Raw genomic sequence first — 25,024 nt, forward strand, 5'->3', positions numbered from 1 at the left:
GGGGGGCCAAGCCAGTTCCCAGGAAGCCCACAGCCCACTCACCACCTCCCAATCCCAGGATTTCCTTTCCCAAACAAGCACTGGTAGGTGGGGAGACTGAAAAGCACACACCTCCCAAGAAGCAGCCTCCCCAAGAAGAATGCAGACCCCTGGGGTGGGGGAGGGTCATGTTGCCATCCTGCCCTGCGGGGGTCAGGATGAAAGGGGCCATAGACAGGGTGGAGGGGCCTGGGGCCTATGGCTTCTGCCTCTGCTCAGCCTGGTTCCTCCAGACTGAAGATACTTAGCTCCCTTTCCTGGCCTCGTCATCAGCCCCTTTCCGTAAATGTTGGACGACCTAATCCAAACTGGCTTGAACAAAATGGGGATGTATTGACTGCTATAAAAGTCTAGAGCAAATGCCAGCTCAGATGCGGCTTGTTCCAGGGGGTTCAGGCCATGCCCCCAAACCTGTTTGCAGGGTCGCTTCCATCCTTAGGCAGACTCCTCCCACAAGAGGGCCAGATGGCTGCAGCAGCAACCCCCCCACCCCCCACCTCTGAAGGTCAAATCTGGCAGGGAAGGTGGTCTGGGAAGGGCTCTGATCAACCTCTCATTGGGTCCTGTGTCCCTCCTGGAACCCATGTTGTACCCAGGGGAATGCTGTGACTGGCCAGGCTAGAACCACCTTTGGAATTGAGGGTCAACTCCATGGAGAGTCTGAGGACTGGGAGCAGGGAAGAGGTCAGTGATTTTGGTAACCTGTTACCGAAAGAAATGGGAACAGATGCTGAGCAGCTAAAAAACCACAGATAGGCAGTCCAGGTGGGTTTGGGTCTGCAACCAGAGCCCTGGTGCTGCCCTCCACTCCTGCCCCTTCCCCTCCATTCCCTCTCCTCCATTTCACCAGAATGAGTGCCTGAGTAGCTAGGAGCCAAGAATTCACAGTTGCCTTGAGCCACAGACCCCTTGTGTTTGGATTCCTCACCAGTGGTGACCCTCCCACCCCTGGGAAATGTGACTCGTTGTCACGGTGACTGGGAGATACTATGGGCTGTTAGTGATGAAGGCTGAGAATGCAAAGCACGGGACAGTCCCACACGACAAAGAGTTATCCCACCCAAATACCAATAGCATTCTCATTGGCTATCACTGCCTTTGGGGCTCATCTGTAGATGCTCTCCTACCCTGCCCTTGCATTGGGCCTCACAGTACTTGTCATGGACTGTAGGCATCACTCTTGAAGAGTGGAAACCGTGCATGATAAATGGTCACATGCCAAGCATCTCCCAGTACTCTTCATCCTACAGTTGGCATGTCCACCTCTTTCCTCTGTGATTAGGTCTTGGAGGCAGATACCAGGTGTTTTTCCTCTCTTGAATCCTTCCTGGCACATAAGAGAATGGTATAATAGAACGAATGAATAAGGCTGCCCTGACTGACCAGGTTTTGAGAAGCTGAGATTTGGGTTAGACCACTGTATTCAAAGTGGTCTATAAATATGATCATGGGATTGAAACCTTTTAATTACTAACAATGTCAAGCAATAGCCCTAACAGGTGCTTTGGAGAGGGAAGTTTAGAGCTAGAAGGAAGCATATTTCTGAACATAGTGTAATAACTAAGGCTACCGTGGCTGTGAGTTTGGGGTCAGCCTGGCTGAGACTAGGCCTGTAGGTCTAAGCATCTTCCCCAGGCTGGATTCAGACCTTGCCTCTGACTGTCTCTAGACCATAGACTAGCTGTTCATGAGACAGTCAGGTCTGTCCCACTGGAGCCGTCCTTCCCAGGGTAGAAGATGTACGCAGAAAGAGGGTGCAAGAGGCAGAGGCAGAGCCAAGTCCGGGATGCCCCGTCCTCCTGCAGTTACCCATCTGGCCCACCCAGCTCACCAGTGCCTGGTGCTGGGACCAGTTGAAAGGTCTTGATCTTCTCAGATACTACTCCGGTCTTCATCCTTCCCACCCTACTCCCTCCAGAGGACAGCCACTCTCCCACTGGCCATGAAGCCTGGTGGGTTACAGGTAGAATGCGTAACCACTATCCAGGGAACTAAACTGGCAAATCCAATCATAAAACTGAGATGGAACCCTAAGGTCAGCCTCTCCCGTGCCCTCCAAGGTCCCAGGCTCAATGCCATGTTTGGCAGGGCAGCAAATCGCCTGTAGCTGCTGGTAGCCCGTCAGGGGTAGGACAGCTCTTCATGCTGCTGCTGCAAGTTCTGGCTTCACTGGGAGACTCTGGGAGACCCTCTCTCCCCAGGGCACCTCCTCCTCAGTGTATGCAGGGACAGCAGGTCCCTTGATAATCGGCAGATACTACACACGTATTGCACCTCACACAGCCAGTCATGGAGACTCGGAGCAAGAATTTGAACTGGCAAAGTGCCCTTGGGAACAATTCATGGTACGTTCCTGGCCAAAACCAGGAGCCGAGCCGTGAGCTGGCAAAAGGACTGGGGCTGAGAGGTCTTGAGGCAACTTCTTGCTAAGAGCGTAGACTCGTTGGCTACCAAGGAGGGAAGTATCCAAAGAAGAGAGCCAGTTGGTCTCAGCGACAGAGCTGAAGCAAGGGATCCAGGCTCAGACTCCTCTAGGAGGTTGAGAGTTAACGAGTTCTTTCCAAGTCCTGGGTGACCAATCCCAGTTAAGAAGTTCATAAAATAGATGAATGGGAAAGTCCGCTTGCCTTCCATTAGACTCAAGATGAAGGGTCTGGGTGGGCCAACTCCGTGAAGGCCCTGAACCCCTGGGATTGTATTCTCCTTTATACCTTTCTCCTCCTCCCCCTTCCACTTTTTCTGCCTTTCTCTTGGCTTCCCACCTCCAGTGGTCAAGGGTAAACTGCTTGTACCACGTTCTGGGAAATCTGATTGTACCTGAGACACTGCTGTTTGGACCGCAGTCTGCTGAGGAATGGCCCTGGGATTGAGTTCCATCCGCTGGTGCTCTGTTCTGCAGGTGGGGTAGGAGGTGCTTTTCATGAGCTGATAAGGCATCTTCAAGGAGGCCCCGTGCGTGGAAGAATCCCACAGATACGGAGTGCTCAAAAAGCCCAGCAGGTCCCTGGGTGAGCCCCTGGAGTTGGATCGAGCTGACTAGAAGAAGTGGGACAGAGGATCATTTGGGGTCTACTTTGCACTTCAGTGATTTGTGTTTCGTACATATGTGGGAATGCTGCTTTCTCTGTAGGAACAAGCAAAAGGAAAGTCTTTTCATTCTGGTGGGATCAGGAATTGATTGGCCCATCTCCCTTCAACTACTTAGCAAAACCAGGTACCCTGGTTCAATCCAGTTCTCTGTCTCTGTGCACATCCAGTGGAACTTGGGTAAACACCACCACGCTGGTGGAATTACTCTAAATTCATGACTCGAAGTAATGCTGGCAGGGATTGAATCACCTCACATTTCCCTGATACATTTCTCTCTGGCATCTAACCATACCACCGAGTCTTCCTACCTACCAGCCCCTGTCTTGTCAATATCTGTGCCCCCTTAACCCAATACAAACACTAATTTGATTTCTATCACCACAGACAGATAGATTCATAGTTTTGCCTGCTCTGGAAACTCATGTAAGTGGAATCAACCAGCATGCACTCTTTATCTGGCTTCTTTTGCTCAACAATTTTTTAAAAGGGTTTTATTTATTTATTTATTTGAGAGAGAGAGAAAGAGAGCACAAGTGGGGGTAAGGGCAGAGGGAGAGGGCGAAGGAAAAGCAGACTCCCCACTGAGCAGGGAGCCAGATGAGGGGCTCGATCCCAGGACCCCAAGATCATGACGTGAGCCGAAGGCAGACACTTGACCAACTGAACCACCCAGGTGCCCCTCAAGCATGTTTTGAACCTGATTTATTCTCTCGTATATACCAATAATTTATTCCTTTTTCTTTCTGAGTATTTCCATGTGTGACTGTGCCACAATGAGTTTATCTACTCGCCTATTCACGGATATTCAGGTTGCTTCCCATTTGGAATTTTAAAATAAAGTTGCTATAAATATGTTTGTATGATTCTTTTGGTGGGCTAAAGTTTTCATTTCTCTTTGGTAAATACCTAGGAATGGAATTTCTGGGTCCAAAGGTAGGCAGGTGTTTAACCTGAGGAGAAACTGCCACAGCTCCGAAATGGCTCCACCACATGCCCCTGCGGCACCAGAGCGCGAGGGTCCCGGGTGCGCCACACCATCTGACCACTTCCAGAAGCAAATCAAAGCACGTTACTCCTCTGCAAAACACTCTCTAATGACCGAATGACAGGATATTTTTTTTCAAGATTTTATTTATTTATTTGAAAGAGAGAGAGAGAGAGAGATCACAAGCAGGGGGAGCTGCAGGGGCAGAGGGAGAAGCAAGCTCCCCCCTGAGCTGGGAGTCCAATGTGGGACTCGATCCCAGGACCCTGGGGTCATGACCAGAGCCAAAGGCAGAGGCTTAACCAACTGAGCCACCCAGGCGCCCTAAATGACAGGATATTTAATTATAATAAGGAATTGTTATAAATTTTTCAGTGTGAAAATGACTTTATGGGGCGCCTGGGTGGCACAGTGGTTAAGCGTCTGCCTTCGGCTCAGAGCATGATCGGCGTTATGGGATTGAGCCCCACATCAGGCTCCTCCGCTATGAGCCTGCTTCTTCCTCTCCCACTCCCCCTGCTTGTGTTCCCTCTCTTGCTGGCTGTCTCTATCGCTGTCGAATAAATAAATAAAATCTTAAAAAAAAAAAAAGAAAAAGTGTAAAAAAAAATGACTTTATGTTCAGCATAAAAGAAGTCCTCATCAGAGATAGACACAGAGATAGTTATGGATGAAATGCTGTGATGTCAGGGAGATGGGAAATGGGGAACAGATGGCACAAGGTGGCCACGAGTGGGTCATTGTGGAACCTGTGTGATTGGGGCATGCTGAGTGCATCACACTCTTCTCTCTACTTTTGTGTTGAAAGAAGACCAGAGCCAGACAGAAGTTAGGCATATTTTATTCTAGAAATATGGCAATGGGGGGAAGAGGGACCTCAGTAAAGAACTGAGCTCCATTCTGAATACAAGGACAAGTGTAGATTTATAGTCCAGGAGCAGGGTGGGGTCAGTGGATGGGAAACTACTAGGAGAAAACATGGGGGAAAGAAAAATTCTGGCTGAACCAACTGGATAAGATTCTTGCTGAAGGCAGGCCAGGGTGAAAGATGTTAAGAGGATGGCTGAGGAATTTGATCAGATATCAAGGTTGGTCAGATACCAAAGGTAGAGGATTCTGTAAACTCACCCAGCAGGATTCCCGCTAAACCCGGACTGAACAGGCCAAGCGCTGGGCCAGAGGAGCCTGGCTCTAATTAGGTCAAGAAGAGAGTCTTTGCCAGTGTATTCTCAACATTTTATTTTTTGTAACATTTTATTTATTTATTTATTTATTTATTTATTTATTTATTTGAGAGACAGAGAGAGAGAGAACATGAGCGGGGGTGAGGGGCAGAGGAAAGGGACAAGCAGACTCCCCGCTGAGCAGGGAGCCCGACCCAGGGCTCAATCCCAGGACCCTGAGATCATGACCTGAGCCAAAGGCAGACGTTTAACTTACTGAGCCACCAAGGTGCCCCTGTTCTTGACATTTTAAGTTTCACATTTATTTTTCAAATTTTAAGTGTTTTAAAAATCCTCCAGTGGTTGGGGGAGCTTACAAGCCCCCTCCTTCTCTGATTGCATCTCCTGCTCTGGCCCCCCTAATGCGTTCCAGCTGTGGAGACCTCCCTGCTGTTTCTCACCAGTGCCAGGCACCCTCCACCCTAGGCCTTTGTGCTGGTTGGTCCCTGTGCCCGGCACACTCTTCCCCTAGCCCATGGCTGTCTTGAGCTGAAGGAATTTAAAAAACAGCAGGTGCGGGAAGGACTCTGTGACCTTCCCCCGAAGCAGGTCATAGACCCTCAGGTGAAAGGTGGTCTCTCTATACCTACAGGAAATGAGCATCCTTATCTCCAAGACACAGATGTCCAATCACATTTTCCTACAACTTTTCATTCTTCCTCAACCCTAGAGTTGAAAGGCTCAGGTTTAACTGCTTCTGCAAGTCTACATTTCCTGATAAAGGCTCCCATGTCACATAAAACTTATATTAAATAAGGCTCATGCTTTTCTGTTATTAATCTGTTTTTTGGTACAGAGGCTCCAGCCAAGAACTTAGAAGGATAGAAGGAAAGATATTTTTCCTCCTCTACATTTGCCTTCAAGTATTTGCTTAAATGTAATTTTGCCAATGAGGTCCACCCTGACCACCTGCTTAGAACTACTACAAACCCCCACTTACTTCTATTCCCATAGCCCTCAGTACTCTCTAAAATGCTGTAAAATTTACTTAATGCTTTTGGTGATTATTTATTGCCTGTCTCCTTCCTCCAGCCTGTAAGATCTACCAGCCAGGGATCTCTTTATTTTGTTGTTCACAAACATATTGCCAGCTCCTGTAACAATGGCTGGCATATAGAAAGAGTCAATAATATTTTGTTTGAATTGAAAGACAGGGAGAGACAGAAGAAGAGAGGGAAAGAGGGAAGAGATGGGGAGGGAGGAAGAAAGAGTGGAGTAGAATGTAACATTTTTCTAGAGGAAGGGGGGACGCATCTGGAGGCACTTTTGTTCTACTAGTTTGTTCGTTTTATGACCTTGTTTGGTTAGTATCAGAAATAAAAAGCAAGAGCAGTCTCTTGGTCTAGTGTATAGGCCGGTCTTAGGATAAGCTCGCCTGAAATGATGCCTCATGCCTGTCAGTCACTTCAGAGGGCTTCAAAGTTACACACCCAGACCCCCTCAGCTCTTTGACCCCAAGTTCTCTTAAGGCCCTGCAGTAAGGATTGGCACAGCAACCTCACAGTGTCGGGGAGGGGGGGGCCCTCTGGTGCTCAGCTGGTCTGTGTCCTTCCAAGAGGACACACCCAACAGGCTGACCACAAGCCACAGGGGAAGGACTCCTGTGGGGAGGCAGGTTGGCAAACACCCCTTCTTTGTCACTGTGACCTCTGGAGGGAGCTTCCAGGGGTCAGCTGAGGACCCAGGAAGGGCTGCTATACTGGGGCAGGAAGTCTTTGGCTAACTGTTGGTGGGTGGGGCTTTAAAGTTACCTTCCTCCCCTAGGCTTTCTTTGCCCCCTTCTTCACAAAATGAAGACAAACCACTTTCTCTCTCAGCTTCATCGGAGAATGAAGATGAACAAGGGGTGGGGCCGAAGGGAGCATTAGCAAACCACACAGTGAGGTCTTCTGACAGCCATGGCAGCCACTGGTCCTAACGGAAGGGAGAAGGGATGGAAAAGGTGCCTACCTGAGTGTGGGGCTGAATTCTATATAAGCAACCGAGCAGCCAGGCTCCGCCGCAACACCCCTCCCCCACCCAGTGGGATACACTCCCCCTCTCCACCAGGCCATATCCTTGAGGCAAGAGGAAGCTGCAGAGCAAGAAACAGTGGCCCTTGGAGTTGGGAATCAGGTCACGAGTTTACCTCATGCAAACCAGCTCCCTGGAAACCTGCAGGGAAGAGATGACTCAACACACACATCCCAGAATCCTCACCGGCTCTTGGCAAGTACGCCTTCCCCCACCCCCTCAGCCACAGCTGCGGGGGGGAATGCAATGTGCCTCCTTTCTCTTATTCCTCCTGCACTGTTCGCATGGAGCAGCAAACACAGAAAGACCTTATTCACAGGCTCCATGGCTTGGCCCTCTATTGAAAGCTTTCTGAAAATGCAAATTCCTCAGAAGTGGATTCTTTTCAAACACTTTAAAGTTGTATATTCCCTCTGAGAGCAGTTAGGCTGACCAAGACTTCCATGGGCTGGAGACTCCTTAAAAATAATATTTACGGTTAAAGGAGGAATGTCTGAAACAGCCAGGAAGCAGAACTTCCAGCTGTGAAGTCAGGCTAGACAACAAAAGGTGGTTTCTCTGGGCCTCCCCTCACTGGGGGTGCACAGGTGGGAAGCCTCCTACTTTTTTGCTGTCTGTGCCCCTCCCCCACCTCGGCCTTGCCTCCTTCATTCAGTACCGCCTTGTGCCAGTGCCCACGTTAGTCCTGGGTGACTGGGGCCCAACAACAAGACAGAATTGTTGCCCGTGAGAAACAGAAAGCCAGTGAGCTAGACAGTCCTCTAAAGGAGGAGACTTTCCCCTCTCCTGGGGCCCTGAGTCTTCCTGCTCCTTTCACTCCATAGAACCCAGAGCTTCTCCTTTCAGCCCCTCCCCAGAGGAGCAGATCCCTGGTGGGATGACTGTTGTGTCAATAAGATTGGGTATTTTAAGTCTTGTATTTGTAGATGAGGCCCCTCTACAGTGCTTCTGGCTCCACCACCTGCCAAGTCTCATGGGGTGTCCCTCCCTCCCGCAGAGGCTGTCGCTGGAGGAGGGGGTGTGCTCTCCTCCCTCAGGCATCAGACAGGATTTAAGCTCAGGTATTGAGGAACACAGGATTCCCTCTCTCCCCCCACTACCTTTCCTACCCCCCACCAAGAGATCACTTGGTTAAAATGGACATTTTTTACCCTGATTATATACGATTTCATCCCATATATGTGTGACCCATTCTTTTCATTTCTCATGGAAATCTTTCCAATAGCTCATTTTCAGCAGCTGCATGATGTCCCATCACATGACTGTTTCATAATTGATCAAATGAGACTCTGCCACCCCAAAACATGCCACTTTGGCTTAAGGATTGTTTTGAGCTAAAAGCACTTAAAGAACAGGAGCTCCAGGAAGGGCATTCTGATCTCCCCTTTTGTCTCTGAAAGTAGGAGATTAAAAACTCACATGTGAAAGATGTCCCTCCTCTCCACCGGAGGGAAAGTAACATTCTTATCATCAAGGACAAGTAATTGAGACCTAGAGAATTCTATACACACAGACCTCATCTAGATACTTATTATCTTCCTGTAGCCTCCCCGGGCAGTTTAATACTTTCCCCACAGTTGTCTCTCTTTGTTCAACCTGATGGAAAACTAAGTACTTTCCACCATTTCTCTGGGTTTTCACTTCCTTTTAAGAGTTCCCATATCATACAAAATGTATATAAATTTGTATGCCTTTCACCTGCTAACCTGCCCTATGTGTCTAATTCTCAATCTCAGGCAAAGAAATCTTAAAATGGTAGAGGAGAAACGTTGCCTCGCCTACAGTGGCAACGGGTAATGATCCCCATCCTGACAGTGGGCCCACCAGCCCGTCCCTTTCCCAGCATTCCAAGCGAGAGTCCTATGTCACTCTAATTGGACTGCCTTGGATCACATGACCACTGGTGATGGGGACCAGAGGAGTGCGCTGATTGGCTTAGGCCCCCCAGGGCCCGGCCACGGGGTGGACGGAGGTTAGCTTCCTCTGAGTAGGCTGCGCTAGGGAAGGCAGAATATCTGAATGAAAATTAGGTCATTTTAATTAAGGAAGCCTGGAATGCTGGGAAGACGATCAACACATATTGGTTCTCAATTGGTTTCTCCTTTTTTTTTTTAACAGTTCACCTGCTGATGAATATACAAATTTGTCCAATCTTTCACTTTCATAAATAGTATTACAATGAGCATCCCTAAAGATACCTACTTTTTGCATAAGATCCCTTCTCAATGCCACCATCATCTGATTACCAGACCCTCCCCCCCATACCCTCTTCAGACTTGCCCTATCCCTCTCTCCGTGAGTCTGTGGCCCCAAGATCAATCTTCATTATTTTTTTTTAAGATTTTATTTATTTGACAGAGATAGAGACAGCCAGTGAGAGAGGGAACACAAGCAGGGGGAGTGGGAGAGGAAGAAGCAGGCTCATAGCGGAAGAGCCTGATGTGTGTCTCGATCCCGCAACGCCGGGATCACGCCCTGAGCCGAAGGCAGATGCTTAACCGCTGTGCCACCCAGGCACCCCTCAATCTTCATTATTATGACTTCCGTAGCCTGAGTAATGAACACAGAAATGAGTCAGGGTGGCCTTCTAGGGTTGGGACATGTGATGTCCAATTCTCACTCCACAGCAGCCAGTTTTGGTGAGAAAGTATTCCCCTAGGGCCAGAAATCCAGGAAAGATACCCTCATAGGCCCACCTACCATGTCTTTTTAGACTAATTCATTACTCTTCCTTTAAGCCAGGCACATCCTGCCACAGGTTGACCTGGCATCAAATAAAGTATCTCTAGCCCCCTTCCTCTATCCCACCAATGGGAATATAGTGGAAGTCGATAGAAATCTGATGGTGAATGCTACACTCTACTACCAGATCAAGACGCTCATTCCCTTAGATCCCATAGCTCGCAGCTATGTCTGTCTCTGGGAATTGCCCTTGGCTTAAAAAAAGTTATCGCTTCACCCAAGATCATGCCACTTCTCTAGAGGCAAGGTGAACCTAACGACAGGCCTGCAGAGGCAGAAAAATGTTCCCTTCTTCCCTTCTAGGTTCTTTGGCTGGTCTAATAATTAATTGGCATAAGACAGATTAACAGGAGAAAACAAATTTAATTACATATGTATGGGAGCCCCATAAAAATATGAGACTCAAAGGTAGTCAGGCAATTGAGGCTTCTGTGCCATGGTGAGCAAAGGAAAGGGATGGGAGCCTGGGGCTTCAAAGGGGAGAAAGGAAATTCCAAGGAAGATGAGAAGAGCAGATGTTTAGTAATCAAATGTCCCGCCATGCAGATGTCTTTCGCATAAAAAGAAGTTATTGCTGATAATAGCTCTCTCTCTGGGCTGGGCCCCCTATGTCCATTATTTTAGGCAGTTAAGGGAGAGCTTTAAAAAAAAAAAAAAAAAGCTTTTCCTGAGTCTCCTGGGACTTGATTGCCTTCGGCTCAAAATAATCCACAAGCTGAAGGGGCACGTTTGGGATAGCATATTCTGCTCGCCTTCAGGTCCATGTGGGGGTAAAAAGGCTTGGACTCGTGTCTCATTTTGAGACAACTCTGAAAGACCACCCCAGCTCCAGAGCTCACTATGCGTTCCAGTTATCTACCGCCACACAACAAACCATGCCAAAACTTAGTGGCATAAAACAATGATTTATTTCCCATGTTTCTCTGGGTTGATGGGGCTCAACGAGGTAGTTCGTGGTATAGCTGGGGTCACTCATACAGCTGATTCAAGCCGGCAGCTTGGTGGGAGCTGGAACACCCACGTTCGTCTCTTATCCTGCAGGGTCCTCTCCACATGAAGTGGCCTACTACGGGCTTCTTTACACATGGCGGCTGAATTCTAAGGAGTGTTCCAAGAGGACAAGCCCCACTGTGCAGGCCCTGAACAAGTCTCTACTTGAATCATTCTTGCTAATGTCACATGAGCCAAGACTGAGTCAATATGGAACTATATAAGGATGGGAATGTCGGAAGGTTCGGTTGACTGGGGGCCACCAACGTCACAATCGACCGCAGTCTGCCCTCCAACTCCTGATAATTCGAATCCACTTACGAAATAAAGTCACCCCTCAAAACGAACCAAAACAAAACTTCCAAAGTGGTTTTCCATGCCAGCGCCACACTCAGGCCCGAGGTCCAGGATCCCGCCATGAAAACTGGATCCAGATGGGGATGATACCTGGCGGCGTGGTGCCTCAGGTGTAGCTCTTCACATTTGGTTTCTTAGGCACAGAGGCCCATGCACTTCGAAGAGCAGTTACTTCCCCCAACACCTGACACATACTGGCGAGACAGAGACAGGAAAATAAAATAGAAACTCTCTCATCCAAAAGTTGAGGGGAAAGGGAGGCACATAAAATGGCGAGCCCACAGCTATAACAAAAAATCTTTCCACATACTCATTTAGTTGCCTCTCACAGATTTTGGTGTTTTCTTTTCGCTTTAATTCAAGTAAAATTATTTCCTAATTTCTCATGTGTTGCTTTAAGATGTTACGTAGGATCGTGTTGTTAATTCCCATATATTTGAGGACTTTCTGGATATTGTACTGTTATTGATTCTTAATTTTAATACCTCTGTGGTTGATGACAAATTTAATACCTCAGGTAATGTACTCAGCTTGTGTTCAATCGTTTGAAATTTACTGAGACATGTTTTATGGGCCAGCATATGGTCTATCTTGGTGAATGTTCTGTATGCTTTTTTTATGCAATCTGAAAATCTCTGCTTTTTACATAAAAGTATTTAGTTCATTGATATTAAATAACTATTAACATGGTTGGATTTAAGTCTACCATCTTGGTTTAGTTTTTTATTTGTCCCTGAAGTTGGTTTTTTTCTCTCCTTATCCTTCTCTGCCACACTTTGGGTGAACTGAATATGGCATTTAGCTCATCTATTAGCTTTTTAGCTAAGCTTCTTGATGTTGTTTCTAGAGGTTGTTTTCCTAGAAACTAAAACATGCATCTTTAACTTATTCACGGTGTTGAATTTAAGCCAGCCTGCCACCCCCACATGTCACTTCCTCTCTGTGGACTGTCTGTCTCTCACACACACCGTTTCTATGGTCCTGGAATCTGTTTATTCATGCATTTTTCTGTCAGATACACACTTACTGAGCACCAGGATAGGGCAGGAAGAGGGTACCAGATCTCAAGCAAGGCATGAATAGAAAGCGAGTTGGCTCCTTCCACCACCAGAAATGACAAGGTGATGCAATCATTAAGACCAACATGAGATGATGCGGTCACTGTAGAAGGGGAGGTCCTTTATAAGGTTGAAGCCAGACACGTTCTTCAGTCATCTCCCGAGCGGTTCTGGTCAGCTAGATCTGAGCAAGTCGGGCTTTGTGCACAAATGGTACAGCCAAAGTCATTGAGCTAGAAAAGCCAGAAAGATTCCCAGTGATGTGGGGTCAATTTTCCACATTAGTGTATCTGAGGATGACTTAAGAGCGTCTCGAAAACATCAGTGCACAGGTTTAGTGTAAGTTTGTGGGCAGAAGTACTGTTTATAATCGCATGAAAGTTTGCAACATGGGGCGCCTGGGGGGGCTCAGTCAGGTAGCATCTGCCTTTGGCTCAGGTCATGATCCCAGGATCCTGGGATTGAGCCCCGCATCAGGCTCCCTGCTCAGCAAGGAGCCTGCTTCTCCCTCTCCTCCCCACTCATGCTCTCTCTCTCTATCTCTGTCACTACCTCTGTCTCTCTCTCAAATAAAGAAATGAAATCTTTGAAAGAAAAAGTTTGCAATATAAGGGCACTGATTAAAATAAATTAGAGTTAATCATATACATAATACTATTTGGCCTTTTGAAATGATGATGTCAGTCTATAGATGTTGACATGGAAAGATATCCAAAATATATGGTCCAGTGAGAAAAGCAGGTATCAGGACACTATGAACTGTGTGATACCGTTTGCATAAATGTGTTATGGGCTGTGACATGCATAGTAGGAAGCACAGAGTAGGGACTGTGTCTAGTTTTGAAAATGGTATGTTCCAGCAGTGCGGCATAACACAGTGATTTACACATAGTAGGCCCTCAATAAATATTTGGTGAATATAGCAAGCACTTTGTTTAAAATTTGGAAAGCTAATCCCCTTAATAATAAGAAACTGGGCAATACTTTTTTATTTTTTATTGTCCCTATTTTCTGGTTTTTTTTTCCTACAAGAAATATGATGGGTAGAGGATTATAACCGCTACCTCAAAATTACCCCAGAATGAATCCATAAATTCTTCCACACGCACTATTTTTTTTCTTTTGTTTTTATTCACTTTTTTAGAGGGGGGAGGGGCAGAGGGAGAGAGAGAATCTCAAGGAGGATCCACCCTGAGCCCAATACAGGGCTCAATCTCATGACCCTGATATCATGACCTGAGCCGAAACCAAGAGTCAGACACTTAACTGGCTGAGCCACCCAGGCACCCCTGCAAACACACTGTTTTTAGGTCTTTTATTGTATGTGTTGGTGGCTGAGGGCACTCGCCCTTCCTTGACTACAGACTGGTCTTTTCAAGTTTGCTTCTAAGACAAACCAGTGACTTCTGGATGTTGATTTGTCCGAGATCCATAGCGAAGAGGGGGAAAAAAGTGTAAAAACTCAAAATGCTTGGAATTCTTGTTAGAGGATTATAAAACTGAAGGAGGACATGAGTTTCTGAATTCCATTCCACTATCCAGAGAATAAAGATAAGTACATAACGATTGTGTCAGGTATTAAGTAAACACCAGGTGGAAGAAGAGGAGTTTCAAAAGAATGCAAATGGATGAAAATTCTTCCTACCACCTTGATCACAAGAGTGGTGACAAGTGATTGTTCTCAAAGACTGAAATGCAAACTGCAAACACAGTAAAATCCCTGAGCTCCCAGATTAGAGAACAGCACAGAGTTCGGTACAAGGGTCCAAGTGAAAATATAACATTTTAAATATTTTATGTGTATCTTTGTTTTTATCTTTCCCTGACTAAAAATAAAGAAAAAACATTTAAGCTTGCTTAAAAAATATACCAGTAAAATACTTTTTTAAAAAAGTCACAGGAAAGGGGCGCCTGGGTGGCTCAGTATGTTAAGCATCTGCCTTCAGCTCAGATCATGATCTCAGGGTCCTGGGATTGAGCCCCGCCTGCAAAGGGCTCCCTGCTCAGAGGGGAGTCTGCTTCTCCCTCTCCCTCTTCCCCTCCCCACCCATTCATGCACATGCAGGCGCTCTCTCTCTCTCTCTCAAATAAATAAGTAAACCTTTTTTTTAAAAAAGTCACAGGAGGGGCGCCTGGGTGGCGCAGTCGTTAAGCACCTGCCTTCGGCTCAGGGCGTGATCCCGGCATTCTGGGATTGAGCCCCACATCAGGCTCCTCTGCTGGGAGCCTGCTTCTTTCCTCTCCCACTCCCCCTGCTTGTGTTCCCTCTCTAGCTGGCTGTCTCTCTGTCAAATAAATAAACAAAATCTTAAAAAAAAAAAAAGTCACAGGAAACATTAGGAAGGTTGGGAAAATTAGGTTAGGAGAAATAATGTGAAGCCAGAGATAAGATTAATACACAAAATGCTTACCATGACAATCCTCTACATTTACTAGCTATGGGCCACATTTTGACTCTGAGCTTCCTAGCAGCTCATGCAAAGAAGGAAACAAGCCCAGCCATATTACAGTGTTTGTTAGATATAAACAAATCTGTTGCTTAATTCTAAGACCAGAAGGGAATTTCTTCCATATGCTTCCATATAGAAGGCTTATGTAATATAGCAAGCAAGGCCCTAAAAACATCCTTATTGTAAATAAAACAATGAGTGCCACGGGGCTGGTGTCAACAGTTGACAGACAGTCGTCCTTCTTCAAGTCAATGGCATGGCTCCATGTGGGCTCAAACAAAACAACCCTAGGCACCTAGGGGCAGAGAGCGTGTGATCATCCGAGATGTAGTATTTAATCCCAAAGTAAATGCTAACGAGGGCTGGAGCCCTCATGCATGACTGAATGTGTAACTACCATTCAGACAAGTCTTCCTAACTGTTGTTTAATTCAACCGAATGTTTGCTAAGTATCAAACAAGAGTGAGTTTGCGGTCGTGGCTCCGATCTGACAAGGACCCTTAATATTCTATGTTGCCAGTTAAGTGCAGACCTCAATGTTTAAAGAGGCAGCTGAGCTGGGGGCAGGGTTAACAACCGCTTCTGAAAGTCAAGGAGTCTGAAAAGAGGTCTCCTCCAGATGTCCCCCCACAGAGGGGGGCCAGGCAGGACCAGGCAGGGCCACTTTGGTTTCGTCCTCACACACAAATTCTTAGGCTAGTATTCCTGACCTTTTCAGGTCCAAGAACCATTTTTAATCCACCCCCCGGAACATGTTTAATAATTATAACTTTGGAACTAGTTGATCGAAGAATATATAAAATAACAGACTTCTTAATAATTATGCATGTAATAAAATATAGGAAAAGATTTGTAACTATGTATGGTAACTGATGTTAACTAGAATTATCATGATTATTTTGAAATATATACAAATGTTGAATCATTATGTTGTATACCTGAAACTAATGTTACATGTCAACTGTACCTCAATAAAGAAGAAAGAAGAAAGAAAGAAAGAAAGAAAGAAAGAAAGAAAGAAAGAAAGAACCTAACTAAATAGATAAGCAATAAGTGAAGATAAAAATCACCAATATTTTGGCTGCCCAGCCTCTATTCCTCTCTATGGAAGCCAAAGGTGAATCAAATATTCTCTCATTCAACTTCTTTATAACTAGTACATCATCCTGTAACCTAAAGTTAGCCAATTAGGTGCTCCTGCCAAGGACTTTGAATTGTGAAGGAGTGATGCAAAGGCCCTGTGGTCAATCAGATAATATTCACAGTGACTGCAGCAGAGTTCAGAGTTTAACAGCATAAGCCTAAGGGGCTAGCAGCAATAATGCCAGGTCCACCTTCCCAGGCAGACTGTTATTGAGAGGATACTGCCATCAAAGAGGTTTCTCTGATTTCAGCAGAAGATCCCAGAGTGGCAGAGTGGCTTCTCTGATGTGTCAGTTCACAGCCCCTTGAATTGAATGGAGACTGGGTCCCCTTGAAAAAAAAACCATGTGATAACATCAAAAACGTATTCTGCCTGTCTTATTCCTGCTTTCCCTTAGGGGATTTGACCACATGTCAGGGAAACTGTGCCCTGGAGAAAGGAATGAATCAGAACTTTCAGGGGATTTGGGACACGGGTCAAACCAACAGTAATCCTAGGGGGACCCGAACACCACCAGGTTAGGGCCGCCTGGGTGGCACAGCAGTTAAGCGTCTGCCTTCGGCTCAGGGCGTGATCCTGGCGTTATGGGATCGAGCCCCACATCAGGCTCTTCTGCTATGAGCCTGCTTCTTCCTCTCCCACTCCCCCTACTTGTGTTCCCTCTCTCGCTGGCTGTCTCTATCTCTGTCGAATAAATAAATAAAATCTTAAAAAAAAAAAAAAGAACACCACCAGGTTGAGTGATAAATGGAGTTTTGATTGGAGACCTACTCATAGTAGGACTGTTGGAATCCTCTACCCATTATTTCTCCAGTGTCTCGGGGTTGGATTGGAATAGATGTTCTAAACCTCAGGTAGAATCCACACATTGGTTCTATGACCCAAAAGTAAGGCCTATTATGATGGGAAGGGCAAGGGAGAAGCCCCTGGAATCCCCCTTCCCAACAAACAGCAAATCTGAAGGGAAATAAAAGCCCAGAAGGGAGTACTGTTATTAGTATCCCTGAGAATGAGTCAAAGGTGTGTGTGTGTGTGTGTGTGTGTGTGTGTTTTGGGGGGACGATTTCTCTTACAGTCCTACATAACTCTCCCATCCGACCAATGGAGAAGTATGGGGAGGGAGTGGACACAGCAAGTCTCTTCCATTTTGCTTCTAGACTTTGGGCTGGGTGGGCCTTGACCATCTCACTGCCCTATGGGACATCATGGTGGTTTATTGCATTGATGATATTGTGCTTAGACTCAATGAGGTGCCTTAGAGGCTCTCATAGTACACGGGTTCACTGAGTTTCCCCAAATATTATCAACAATTCATAGAAAGATATTGATTGTCTTGGCTTTTCCCTCACAATGACAAGATGGCTGCCACAGGTCCAAATATCAAATCCACACAACAATGTCCCAAACAAGAAGGAGAATGGGCTAAAAAGGACTATTGGCTTTCCCTATTCAAGAAAGAAAATCTTCCCCGGAAGTCTCTCCAGGGGACTTACTCTTGTGTTGGAGTGGCTAGAATTGAGTCACACACCCACCCCAAGACCAATCAGAAACGAAGAAGAGCGGCAGTGTCATAGGTGGCTTAATCTACTAGTGATTCAACCCCCGTCCCTTTGTAACAAACCCAGGGCTCAGTGAACATGGAGGGGCAGTGAGTACTGTCTGTTACAGCCAGTACCCTTGTCCTGTCACTGTCTAGTTAAAAACCAACCTAAATTGTCCTTGAAGCCACAGAAATCATCCTTGTAAGAGAATGACGGCATAACTTCCAGATCTGTGCTGCCCAATATGATAGCCACTAACCACGTGCGGCTATTTAAATTTAACTTAAAATTAATTAAAATTAAATAAAAAATTAAAAACAGTGCCTCAGTCACACTAGCCACATGTCAAGTGCTCGATAACCACCAATGGCTCGTGGCTACCATCCCAGATAGCACAGACTTAAGGTACTTTCGTCATCACAGAAAGTTCCGTTGGCAAGCACTGCTTCTGCCGCCAGTGGTTAAGTGATAAGAGACTTCTTCTAAAGCTATGAGGTGAGGGTTTCACTGTCTCCCCCAGTGTCATGCCACACTCTCAAGTCATTGCAACACCCCCTCGCCTTTGCCTAGCACAGCCTGAGAATGGGGAGCTGAGCAGTCTTGAAGCCGGTAATCACAGAGCTTCCTGACCCGCGGAACCACAGTTAACATATAGATCTGGCGAAGAAACTCGAGTTTTGGGGCACTCACTAGGATCCTGATTGAATCCTCCATTCATGTCTGTGGGCAGGAGAGGTGCTGGCCAGGAGCTGATCTGAACAAATCTTATTAATCATAAGATTAATATTTAATGGTGACCCTGTCCTTCTCCAGGCCCCCTGTAAAGAGCAATCATGAAGTCACCCACTGCACACATCCCCAAAACACACATTCTTTCTAGATCTCATCAGCCGGGGACGAAGGGGCGGTAGAAGGTGTGCAGAATGAGACATACAGGTACCCGGGCAGGGAGTCCATGGTGAGCGCTGGCTCTCAGGCCCGCCGCAGCTGACATTCTACTGGATTGTCTATAAAGGGGTGTGCGGGCTGAGCTCTGGCTGAGGAAGTGGGATGCCTCCTGCGATAACCCCCTGATCCACTCGAAACTTAAGAGGCCTGACGATTAAGGGGCCAGCTTGAGTGAGGTTGGTACATTCACACCCTGGGGGAGGTGAAGGCCCCATTCAGCTCTCAGAGCCCACAGCCACTTCCCGGCCATTCTCAGCCAGTGCCATTCTCCTGCAAGGCGGGATCTTGGGAGACTCATGCTCAAACTCTAACTCGCCCTGGCCAGGGGAGTTTTAAGGGAGGACCAGCTTGAGTGGCTTCGAGGTCACCCTACGTCATTGCAGCCCAGGTCAGCTGCCGCTCCCCTCCCTGCTGCGCCAGAGGCTTGGATGCCAACAGATCCCCACAAAGTCACCTTGAGGCCCAGGCCAGGGCAGCAGGTGCAGACAGCCTCTCCGGGGTCACAAGCTGAAGCTGCATTTGGCCAACGTTGCACCAGGGGGAAGATGCAGACACGTTGGCAATGCTCGGGAGAGCTTGTCACCTGCTCCCGGGTGCCAGGCAGAGCTGGTTGGTGTCCCCGCTTTTGCAAGGATGTTCTTTCAGCTGTTACTCCCAGGTCTCTCATGTGTGCCCCAGAAGATGGGGGGATGGGGTCGGTTGCTCGAGCACAGGCTGAGTGCGTGTTTCTGCAGATGGAGGATTGCCTTTCTGCCCCCCAAAGCTCTCAGCCTGTTCCCCTGCCCACCTCTGCTCCTGACGCCACTGACCCATCCTGGGCCCAGCGAGTGTACAGTGGGGATTAGAGCCAGGGCCTTTCTGCCTGGCCATCTTCACAGACCTTCATTAGACCTTCATTTCCCTAAAGTTCAGGTGAAACTGAGCTGCTTGACCCTCATATGAGCACCAGCTGTCACAGAGATCTGCATACCCAGTACCCCGATAGGAGCCATCGGCCAGGTAGGCGATGGAGGGAGCAGAACACATCACCCCAAAATGTGCCACTGTGGCATGTGGATTGTTTGAGCTGAAAGCAATCAAGACCCAAAAGACTCAGGAAAAGCCTGACCCAGAAAGAGAGCTATTACCAGAGATCATTTTTTCTTTCTTTCTTTCTTTTTTTTTTTTTTTTTTATCAGAGAGACTTACCTGCACGGCAGGGCCAACATCTGGTTACCAAACATCTGCTCTTCTCATCTTCCTGTGGATTGTCCTCCTCCCTTTGGAGCCCAGGCCCCTGTCCCGTTCTTCAGCTCAGGATGGCATGTGAGCCTCCATTGCCCCGCTGCCTTTGAGTCTTTTTTTTTTTTTTAATTTTTTTTTTTAAGATTTATTTAGTTATTTATTTATTTGACAGAGATAGAGACAGCCATCGAGAGAGGGAACACAAGCAGGGGGAGTGGGAGAGGAAGAAGCACTCATAGCAGAGGAGCCTGATGTGGGGGCTCGATCCCATAACGCCGGGATCACGCCCTGAGCGGAAGGCAGACGCTTAACCGCTGTGCCACCCAGGCGCCCCTGCGGGGTGGCAGTATGGATGTAATTAAATTTATTTTGCTCCTGTTAATCTGTCTTATGTTAATTTAATTATTAGAGCAGCCAAAGAACCTAGAAGGGAAGAAAGGAAACTGTTCCACCCTTGGGGCACCTATGGTGGCTCAGTCCGTCGGGTGTCTGCCTTCGGCTCAGGCCATGATCCCGGGGTCCTGGGGGTCCTGGGATCGAGCCCATGTCGGGCTCCCTGCTCAGTGGGGAGCATGCTTCACCCTCTTCCTCTGCCTGCCCTGCCTGCCCTGTCACTACCCCTGCTTATGCTCTCTCTCTCACTCTCTCTGTCAAATAAATAAATAATATCTTAAAAAAAAAAAAAAGGAAATGTTCCACCCCCAACAACAAGGAAATGAAGTCTGAGTACTCGGGGGTCATCCAGCATCCGGGACTCTGCACGGGGCCTGCTCCACCATCCTGCCCACAGGGCCCTTTCAGACCAGTCTGGGAACTCCCTCCCACCCCAGACTCGGTCCTCTCTGGGTCCTGGGGACTCCCCCCAGCTTCCTTCCCCTTCACGGTCTTCCTCACACTGAAGATCTTTCTCCCCCTATAAGGCTCCCCCGGAGCACACACACTGTCCCCAGGTCCCACCTTCCTCAAAGCTCCAAAAGCAATTGTTTTAGTGGCAAAGAGGGAAAAGGAAACACGTGAAGGAAGAGCAATGGGAAAGGGAAAAAAGCGAAGGGGCAGGGGAAGGGAGAAGAAGAGTGGAGGGGAGGAGCGGAAGGAGGGAGGGAGGAGGGCAGAAGAGAGAAGGCAGAAGAGAGAAGAGGGAGGGAACGGTAGAGGGGAGGAGGAGGAAGGAAGAATAGCATGAAAAACCAGGAGAAAAGAGGACAAAGGAGGTACCCAAAACCAAACCAAACCAAAATCACTCCTTCTTTTCCAAATCAGTAAGTTTCTCTCACTCTTCCCACCAGGTTCTGCCTGAGGGACCACAGAGAAGCAAATTGTTTCAGAAATCCCAGTTTCACTTTACATCTTCATCAAAAACCAGAGAAATCAGAAAAAGCCTATTTGTTTAATGATCTTTTCAAGGGCGTGGGCACAGAGGAGGAAAAAACCCATCTTGGCCTCCTGCCCCCCGCTCTTTTTTTTAACGTCTTTGTAGTTTCCTGTTAATTTAATACCTGAACCTTTGCCATGTAAATAACACAGGTAAAGATAAACTGCACCAGCCCTGGACTCCGACCTTTGTTGAACACCCACCCCCTCTCTGATTCATCCTCTATCTCATCATTGGAAGGTTTGAAATTGTTACCTGGAAACTTAAAACCTGGAGAATAAATAGCTCGAGGCAGAGTGTGTTGGTTTTATTTATTTTTATTATTATTTTATTCTAATAAGAGAGTGAGCACAAGCAGGGGGAGCTGCAGGCAGAGGGAGAAGCAGGCTCCCCACGGAGCAAGGAGCCCGATGCGGGACTCAATGCCAGGACCCTGGGATCATAACCTGAGCCGAGGGCAGACCCGCTGAGCCACCCAGGTGTCCCAGGTGCTGGTTTTAGACAAGCCTTGTGAGACAGTCCAAAACTCAGAGCGGTTCTCTGACCAGCTGCTGTGTCTTCCCTTCTACCTCAAAGAGGTGACCTAGATGGGCTCAATTCCCTTTCCATTCACTTGGGAGGATTCCCAGCAGCTCTGTCACCTCTGCAGCTTGTATGTACCAGGCTGTGCTCTCCCGGCACTGCCCTGCACCATTTACTCAGACAACAGCGAGTTAAACAAGTGATTGAATCCCTCTTACTCTTGTTGGGCATGCCTGTATTTATTTCTTTTCTTGTTGGAGGGCTTCCTCTAACGGTGTTTTTGAAGAGGGGCTTTATGTGAAACACCTTCTGATCCTTAAGTACCTGATAATTTCGCCAGGAATCAAAATCTAGGTTCAAAGTTCTTTCTCTGTAATATTTTTAAATATTATTCAACTATCCTCTTAAATCCAGTGTTACTGTTAAGAAATCTGAGTCAATCTGATTTTTGTTCCTTCTTCTGCCCTCTGCTATCCAGGTGCCTGGAATACAGATGTGATGACTGGTGCTTTCACTGCCAGTTTGTATTATGAAGATGAGATGGGGGGACAGTGATCTGGATTGAAACCTGAGGCCTCAAAGAACTGGTAATACAAGAGTACTCCATCAGCCACGAACAGTCCACCTCCAGAATTTTACAGAAGGGAAAAATAAACTTTCATCGGGTTTGGAGTCTGTTTATTACTAGCTGTTTTTTGGCGTCTGTATTATTGGTATCTGAAATGAATCTTAATTCATGTATTATGTAAATCTGCTTTGTCCTAAACTTTCCAGAATTCTGATTCGTTTTCCCAGTGATCGATGTTCTTCTGGGTATCAGCTACCTTGCCTACCTTCAAAGAGGCTAAAGCCTAAATTCTACCTTGTATCCTCCTGGGGGGCTCTAAGAAGGGGAAAGGGGTGGTGGGGACAGGGGAATTGCCTCTGGCATTACAGTGTAAATTGGGCTACGCCCAGGTGCCTCTGACCCCCCAAAACTTACCAGACACCCTTCTAAGGGAACTTCTGGGCACTCTCCCCTGACCACTAGTCTTCATGAGCCAGTTCATGGGATTGGAATGCCCTGATCCAAGCAGGGGCAAGAAGGGCCAGGACTTCTAGGGGCTGCCGGGTCTGGTCCTTCTATGCTTCTAACCCAAGCCTGATGTTACCGTTCCTGCCTAGTGCAACTATTTTCTACCTCAGAGCACCATGGCGGTGATGGCAATAAGGCTGGGGCTGGGGCTGGGCAATGATCTATCCAAGGCAACGTAGACAGAGAAAAGTACGTTCATTACAAGACACTCACTCAGCCTGTTCCCTTCTATAGCACCCAGGCCTCATGTGTGAGGGGCTGCTGTTTACTTCCCACACTCCATGACCCAACCACCGGCTGCTTCCTTGGGGGTAGGATGTGGGGGAGGGGGCAGGCTCTCATGGTTTTTACATTCCTTTCTTAATCCTCATCAAAGTCCCTCTTGCTTCTGTGGCATCTTCAGGACTGTACCCACAGGAAGGCTGACCGTTTTTGTCAGCCATGCGTTACTTTCTCATAGCACTGATCACCAACTGAAGCTGTTATTTATGTGTTTATTTGTGTGTCTCTCTGTCTCCCAGCCCTCCCTAGAACAGCCCCTCCGTGAAGGCAGGAATTTGGCGTGTTCCCAGCTGTCTCCAGCACTGGCACAGTAAAGGGCAGAAAAGAGCTGGTGTTAGAACCCAATCCTGAAAAAAAAAAAAAAGAAAAAAAGAAAAGAACCCAAACCTGATTCTGGCACAGGGCTTCTTGCTCCAAATCTGGGTCTTTTCCCACCCAAGCCCCTGGATCTCTGCCCTGAGCAAAGACCATACACAGAAGGAAGAGGTTTATATTAACTAGACTCGCAACAAAGATACAGGGTCCTTACTCCAAACAGTGGCTAATCACCTGCTAGATAACTAGACTTAGAGCAGTGCTGCTTGACATCTTCCAAGCCCCACTGCTTGCACACAGTAGGTGCTCAAAAAAGGTGTGTTTTATTGAATGGACATACAAATTCTCCAGGAGGAGCTATTTCAGCATAATTATAGGGGACAGGAGATAGGGTAACTGAAGAGCAGATTGGAGGTTATATGGAGAAGGAGAGAGCTGAGCATGAACGTGCTCTTGACCCAAAGGGGTCTTTGGTCTGTGTGGTGTAGCAGAGAGGAAGTAAAGAGCTTTGACCAGCACTGCCCAATGCTGCAGGCATGAATCACATGCAGCTATTTACATTTAATTAACATTAAATCAAATGCAAAATTCAGCTCCTCAGTTGCACTAGCCAGATTTCAAGTGATAATAGCCACATGTTGCTTGTGGCCGCTGCATTGGACAGTATAGATAATATAAAACATTGTCATCATCAAAGAATGATGATGACATCAGACGAAGCTGACCTAGACCCTTAAAATTAAAGGAAACGCATCTCTGCTTCTAACCTGGCCTACTGACATCCTCTTGTCACCCCCTTTACCACCAGTCCCCGCCCCCCCCGCCAGATCTGAACACCATCAGTGCCCCACATCTGCCTTCCTAAGTTTTCTGCTCTATAGGGAGTAATGCTGTCTGTCTTCTTGGTTTTCACCACCCCCCCCCCCAGTGCCCAGGGCACTGCCCCGTGGGTAATAAGTATTTGTGGAAATAAGGAGCCCTTGATTAGCTTTTGTTAAATGCTGAAGGCCCAAAACGTGAATTAAGTGACAGAAGTAAGAGAAGAAATCCCTGCTTCCCCTCTTTTCTCACCTCCCTAACCCTTCTCTGCATTCCCTTTTCTGGTGCCCCCCACCAACACTCCAAAGCAGCACAGTTAGGGGCAGCCCCCCCTCGCAGAACTTCCGGTCCCCAAACTACACGGACTCCTCGGAAGTCTCTCTGGGTCTCAACCCGATCTAACTTGTTCGCATAATTTTCTCTCTTCCTTCACCTTTGGCTGCCCTGTACCTAGTAGGTGCTCAATAAGTGTTTGCGGAATGGATGGAGGAACCGGTGGGTGGATGGATGGACGGACGGACGGACGGACAGACGGATGGACGGCTCAGTGTCCCCGCGTCTGCCACAAAGCGCTTGGGGGTAAAGCCCCAGGCCCCCGCCCCGCTGCCGGCTGGGGCGAGAAAAGCCCGGCCCGCGGGCCAGGAGTCGGGCGGGGCTTGGCCCTCGGGGGCGTGTCCTCCCGGGCCCCAGCGCCGGCGCCCCGAGAGGCGCGCAGCTGGCGCTGCAGGGCCTGGCTGGCCGCAGAGGACGCGCGGCGACGAGCATGGAGCGCGAGCTGGAGGAGCTGGAGGCGCGTCCCGCGCGCCCGGCAGAGCCGCCCTTCCAGGCGCTGGTG

General features: G+C 47.7%; 1 protein-coding gene across 1 annotated transcript in view; it reads left to right on the forward strand.

The window, feature by feature from the left end:
- The first annotated feature begins 24,952 nt into the window (after nt 1-24,952).
- C2H2orf72 (chromosome 2 C2orf72 homolog) overlaps nt 24,953-25,024 on the forward strand; it is a 9,227-nt gene continuing 9,155 nt past the window's right edge. Inside the window, exon 1 of the mRNA XM_034642650.1 lies at nt 24,953-25,021. Within this exon, the coding sequence (XP_034498541.1) occupies nt 24,953-25,021 (69 nt within the window). The remainder of the gene's footprint in view (nt 25,022-25,024) is intronic.

This window comes from Ailuropoda melanoleuca, chromosome 2 (assembly GCF_002007445.2).
Source record: "Ailuropoda melanoleuca isolate Jingjing chromosome 2, ASM200744v2, whole genome shotgun sequence".
Classification (NCBI taxonomy): domain Eukaryota; kingdom Metazoa; phylum Chordata; class Mammalia; order Carnivora; family Ursidae; genus Ailuropoda; species Ailuropoda melanoleuca.